Source organism: Salvelinus namaycush, chromosome 2 (genome assembly GCF_016432855.1).
Source record: "Salvelinus namaycush isolate Seneca chromosome 2, SaNama_1.0, whole genome shotgun sequence".
In the NCBI taxonomy this organism is placed as follows: domain Eukaryota; kingdom Metazoa; phylum Chordata; class Actinopteri; order Salmoniformes; family Salmonidae; genus Salvelinus; species Salvelinus namaycush.
Genome location: NC_052308.1, coordinates 70,364,893 through 70,371,178, shown reverse-complemented (window position 1 = coordinate 70,371,178; position 6,286 = coordinate 70,364,893). Strand labels below are relative to the sequence as shown.

Genomic DNA, 6,286 nt, shown 5'->3' with positions numbered 1-6,286 from the left:
CCTTTCTTTCATTCATTCAAATCTCATCGAGTGCTTGAGCACTAAAATCGTCCTCTGGTTATAAAAACTCTTTCCTACGAATAAACCTCGGTCTGACGTAGCAGATTAGATAGCCTACTCATTGTTTTAGACACAATCCAGTACAAAACATAACAAAAGGAGTCATTGCAAGGAGCAGAAATGTGGTAGTGGTATTTTGTTTGGTGTATTCCCCTCCCTCCCTATTCTTCCTCTTCTTCTTCGTCTGTTCTTTCCTCAGTGGGCCCCTGAGCTGTGGTGATGGGTATGTTTAGTCCTCCGAGGGTGGAAGGGGACCACAGGGAGGGGGAGGACATCAAAGGGCTGGGTGTCACCCAGGAGGTGGCCCTTGGGCTGGCGTTTCATGAAGTGGGCCTCCCTCTGGTGTTGCTTGGTCCTGGAGGCCTTGCGGGGTCTTCCTTTACGTGTGAAGGCCATGTACCAGCCCTCATATTTAGCATTCTGGAGAGCAGTGTAGTTGTTCTCCAGAACGATCTCTGTGAAGATGCAGTCTTTGCCGCGACCCTTCCGCTGTTAGAGAGAGGGGTGGGTGGGTGTGAGGGTGAGAGACGGAATGACAGAATGAGTTAATAAGGAGTCAGTCTCTGAGGATGTTAAAATATTGTTTTGACAAGTAAATGTCCTATCAATCCTTCAAGTTTCTTCCCAAATCATGTCCAACTCCCTACAAGGGCTTTTCTGGTCATAACTCAAGTGAAGAGCCTTACACAGGGCAGACATAACTTTTCTCTGAAACGTTGTACTCATGGTCACAGTCAAAATGATGACAGAACTTATTGAACTCAACCGACCTCCAGGGCTCACATGAAAAGAGATGTACATTTCAATGTGACTTCCCTAAATAAAGGATTAATACATAAATCTAATATTTACCTTGCCAATCAATTTCCCCGTCTTGTTCATGCAGATGTAGTAGCCAGTCTTTGCCCCTTTGATCCGAATACGACTACCAAACGTGTCCGTCTCCACCACAAGTTTGGCTAGAAAAACATAAAACACATCATATTCGTAACTTTATTCAGCTCAGATACAATGCACAATGGTTCTCAAGCTTATGAGGTTATTCTATTTTGTGAACACGATATGCATGCATTTGTAACTTTGAGCTAAAACCCTTGTGAAAAATAATCCAATAGCGGTATCATTTGAGGCTGAATTGAACTTGAAGACTGTGAGACTATGCCGGCCCAGTAGTATTGACGTGATGACATCAGAAAGGGTGTGAAGTTATTGCAATGACTGGTTCAGAGGACTACATTTAACCTCGATCTAATAACCTTAAGTTATGTATTATATTATAATGACTTTAGCAGAGTTCTACTACTCGTTATCATGGCATCAACCTTGCATGCAGCGGGGAGAAAAGTATTGTATATGGCAAAACATTCAAACATAAATTAAAATCGAAACATTGGCAAAAAACACTAAAGTCTTTTAGAATAGCAGCAAGTGGCTTTGACTTCGCACTGAGCCATTGTCATTGAACCGCTATAAAATGCCGAGCTACGCTCCACTTAGATGATGGGGAGGAAGGAGGAACGAGGGAGTGAGAGAACATAGCGGTCAGCGACACAGCCACAAAAGCACCGAGCAGTGGTCAGATTTGGGCCTGCTACAAGAGTGACACCCACTTTGGACATGCATGCTCGAGCCAAGGCGAGGTGTGTGTGTGTGTTTGAGGGAGAGGGAGATGGAGATGAAGAACAGAGAGAGAAGAGAGGGGATAAAATGAAGATGCTGACTTCACCGCTCTTTATAAACCGAGTCATACATTGAGTTGTAAAGCAATGAAAATTCCTCATTAAATGACACTCCAAAAAGCAGGCAGCAGGCATAGGGAGAAATGGATGGTTGTGGTGGAAAGATGGCTAGACAGACCAACAAAAAAAAACGTTGGTGACAGGAATTTGCTCCCTTTAAATTTCAGACAATTATTTCCTTGTGGGGAGAAACAATTCCCAACCTCGCATAGATTTAATCAAAACAGCGGTCTATATTGTACACTTTGTCCATAGGCTATACTCTAAGATTTTTTTTTTCTAAAAGGGTTCTTTATCTGTCCCCATAGGATAACCCCTTTTGTTCCCAGGTAGAACCATGTTGGGTTCCATCTAGAAACCTCTGTAGAAAGGGTTCTACATGGAACCCGAAAGGATTCAATCTGCAACCAAAAATGGTTCTTCAAAGGGTTCTCCTATGTGGACAGCCGAATAACCTTTTAAGGGTCTAGATAGCACTTTTTTTTTCAAATAGTGCACAGGAGGCCTATGAATAGGTCTAGACCACCACTGTTGAGAAATACAACGTGTTAACTTCATGTGGATGAAACAGTGCGCTGAAGTTGCCCTGAGAAATGCTGTGCTAATTATTCCACTTGGCAGAAATGCAGTTGACCCAAACCCTTCCAAAAACAATGCATTGTTTCTAAGGGCCATTCAGCACCACTCTGGATAAGTGAGTTAAAACAATTCTGTTTTATCAATGACATTGATCACATTTTTGTAATTCTCGTGGCAAATGTCAATCAGTCACTGATATTTTAAACCACTAAATCGTATGTAAAAATGTCGTACTTTTTTTTGGTATGTTTAAGCAGATATGAATTAATTTATGTTTTGTTCGAAGGATGGACTTGAGAGCGCTACTGTATATTTATAACATTTAAATATTTCGCTATTTGAATATTCATTGACATGTGTCCATCAAAGACCAATGGGGGACAGAATTAAACAAAAACACATTCCCCTCAAATAACTTTGGGTAAAAAATAGAGCATCTCAAGGTTATGAAAATTGCAAGTCAGATTTCTTTCTTTCAACCGCTTCTGAGAGGGTAAGCTACTCAGTAAATGTTAAGAAGGTAGAAAGTAAGACAAGTTCTGATGTGTTTACCAGATATTATGAGTGGGTTTCTCCCGAGAATCCCAGTCCAGAACAATACTATAGAATCCATTTCGAATGCATTTTCTCATTCCCGCCGCCTACTCAAACCTAAACGTCTTCATGCTAAATAGAACTGTTTGCTTTTTAAATGGTAACATTTTCATCATATACCTAATTTTCTTCTCCAATAGGCCTACATGACTTGTAAATTGACGTGTCCATAAGTAGATTTAAGTCATTTCAAAATATGGAATAGGCCTAGGCCTGTTATATCCTACAATTATTACGAAGATGCCTAGGCCTACTTGAAGGCACCCATTTCGTGCTAGGCGTGATTTATTCGTTTCTTACCGTGCACAGCTCCGTCGTCGCCCATGGCATTCACTTTCTTATTGCCCAGAACCTGGACATGTTTGCCGCTGGTCCGGCTGTAGAGCTGGTAGGTCCGAATCAACCGGCGGCTCATCCGGTCAGACAACCGGCACTGCTCGTTCACATGGTGCTTGAAATTAGGAGGTGGGGAGTGGGACTGCACTGTGTTCTTTCAAACAAGAAAAACACATACAATAAAAATGCATGAATAAAAACATTTAAGTATACAAATAAAAGCATAAATGAGAGAATAGCTGAACTGATAATGAACGCTAATTGATGTTCAGTCTAAATGAATGAGAACCAGATCAAGTTATTTTCCAACTAAAACATATTTATATATTTCAATGAACACCAATCATATGCTTTTCATATGGAGTTAGGCTATAGGCATTTCAAAGGGAATTGCGGGCACATGGCTTTCAGAAGAGAAAAAGTGCCCTTGTACGGTGAGTGTTTGGGGAGATGCACGCAGCGAGTCCGCTGTCCTCACTCGAGATGACATGCCTATGATAGGTTGTTTTACCACGAATGATCTTTCACCCTCATCTCCCTTAGCTATATCCCTTAACGATTATTTTTCAATTCAGCCATACGCCATCCCCATATGTTTTAACAATTACCTTTTAGGCTCGCGTTTACGTCTTTTCAAGATGTTTGACTTGTTGCCAACTGCTTAGGGCTTGTAATAAAATGTTTTCATTGTTATTACACATTTACTGCAGATATGCAAACGAATTGGATTAATATCAATAAGAATAAAAACGCTTGTAAATGGGTATAATTAGTTGCATTGATGGACTGAAATATTTTTAAGGGACTATGAAATGTTATTATATGCCCATTGCTCTGCAAACTTCATAAAAATGCATGCAAGTTCGTACCTGTGTGTAAAAACACAGCGCTAAGAACTGAAGTAACCTGAAACATAAAAAAGAACAAATAATAATATTTATGTTTGATATACATTTCCAAATATGTCACGTAACTGTATAGGCCTATATAGCCAATTCCTTAAATATGAACAGTTCAGTAGTATAATAACTCACAGGTAGCCTAATCTCGATGTTCTAAGCCTCATATTGAAATAAGTCAAATATTTCTTCATGAATTCCACTATTCCAATTCCACATAAGTTCTCTGGGAAATAACAGTCCTTCCCATCGGGAATTTCAGCTTGGATTTTATCTCCCTTCTGTTACAGCTTATAAATTGATAGCCCGACGATGGAGATCCAGAAACAACTGAAGGTTCGGTCCAATGTTCCAGGTAGGATTCACATTCACTCATTCACAATAAAACGTCCCGGGACTATTTAAAGACGTTCATGTGGTCATCCAGAATTACAAATCCAGAGATCGCACTGATCAAGCGACCACCGTTATTCCACAAGTCGGTCAATTCCCTCTCGTGTCAATCATCCCTCCTCTGAAGAATTCAAGGTCTTCTTTGATGTTGCTTAGTAGAGATAATGTATATCCCGGTTGCTTTCGTGGAATTGTAATACATCCGTATGCACTGGTGGGATGGAATTATTACGCGCATGTAGATTAACCTATTTGTATGCATATTTTACGCGCGACAGTGAGGAGATGCATGTCCATTCAATAATTAAAAAAAATGGAATCTTGCATAGATATGAATTAAAAATGGTAGCAAAATGTATAGTTCTATGTATTTGTAGCCACTGGTGATGTTTGCCTCTCAAAGAAACGCTGTTAGATGGTCGATATAGCGCGGCTCCAATGTCAACTTCCCACACGTGTGTTTCTTGTGGTCCGGTTTACTTCAGAATACAGCGGCTCCTGCCCTCAACATTTAAATACTTTCACTTGCGAGAAAGGCAATATCCTTGCAGAGAGCAGGCGGAGCCTTTGGGGGGAGATAGTAACAGGCTGAGGAGGACTGAAAGTGGCATGTATTGATTGACACCTGACTATGTTGAGGTATTTCACAAATATGATGCAAATTAATTGACTAGGCTTTGTGCCTTATTAGGCTACTTCCAGTGTTGGGATTGTTCCCGATTTCACAAGTTATCAAACATGAATGTTTCAGCTCAATTCTTGATAGTATAAAACATGAACAATCACGAACAAACCTATTAATTGTCATTTGTCAACAAATCAATCAACTAATTAATTTCCAATAAACCATGAATAAAGGTTAAATACAAATATTTATATAATGTAGATATTGGCCCAACTGCATCACACAACAGAATAGCAAAGAAACCAAGCCTCTGTTCCCTGGAATCTACTTAAGAAAATATACAGCTACATTAACCTCTTCCCCTACTGCAGGTTAGTGGTTGTTTCATACTGCAGGTTAGTGGTTGTTTCATACTGCAGGTTAGTGGTTGTTTCATACTGCAGGTTAGTGGTTGTTTCATACTGCAGGTTAGTGGTTGTTCCATACTTCAGGTTAGTGGTTGTTTCATACTGCAGGTTAGTGGTTGTTCCATACTGCAGGTTAGTGGTTGTTTCACACTGCAGGTTAGTGGTTGTTTCATACTTCAGGTTAGTGGTTGTTTCATACTGCAGGTTAGTGGTTGTTCCATACTGCAGGTTAGAGGTTGTTTCACACTGCAGGTTAGTGGTTGTTTCATACTGCAGGTTAGTGGTTGTTTCATACAGGAGGTTAGAGGATGTTTCATACTGCAGGTTAGAGGTTGTTCCATACTGGAGGTTAGAGGTTGTTTCATACTGCAAGTTTGTGGTTGTTTCATACTGCATGTTGGTGGTTGTTTCATACTGCAGGTTAGTGGTTGTTTCATACTGCATGTTAGTGGTTGTTTCATACTGCAGGTTAGTGGTTGTTTCATACTGCAGGTTAGAGGTTGTTTCATACTGCAGGTTAGAGGTTGTTTCATACTGCAGGTTAGAGGTTGTTTCATACTGCAGGTTAGAGGTTGTTTCATACTGCAGGTTAGAGGTTGTTTCATACTGCAGGTTAGAGGTTGTTTCATACTGCAGGTTAGTGGTTGTTTCATA

At 40.3% G+C, this 6,286-nt stretch overlaps 1 protein-coding gene across 1 annotated transcript; it reads right to left on the bottom strand.

Moving 5' to 3' along the window:
* Positions 1–255: 255 nt before the first annotated feature.
* Positions 256–4,374, bottom strand: LOC120023180 (fibroblast growth factor 8b-like). The gene is made up of 5 exons (XM_038967206.1): positions 4,343–4,374; positions 4,178–4,214; positions 3,273–3,462; positions 913–1,019; positions 256–549 (listed from the first exon to the last, which is right to left on the bottom strand). Exons 1-5 carry the CDS (start codon positions 4,372–4,374, stop codon positions 256–258), a joined length of 660 nt encoding a protein of 219 aa, XP_038823134.1.
* Between the last annotated feature and the right edge of the window lie 1,912 nt (positions 4,375–6,286).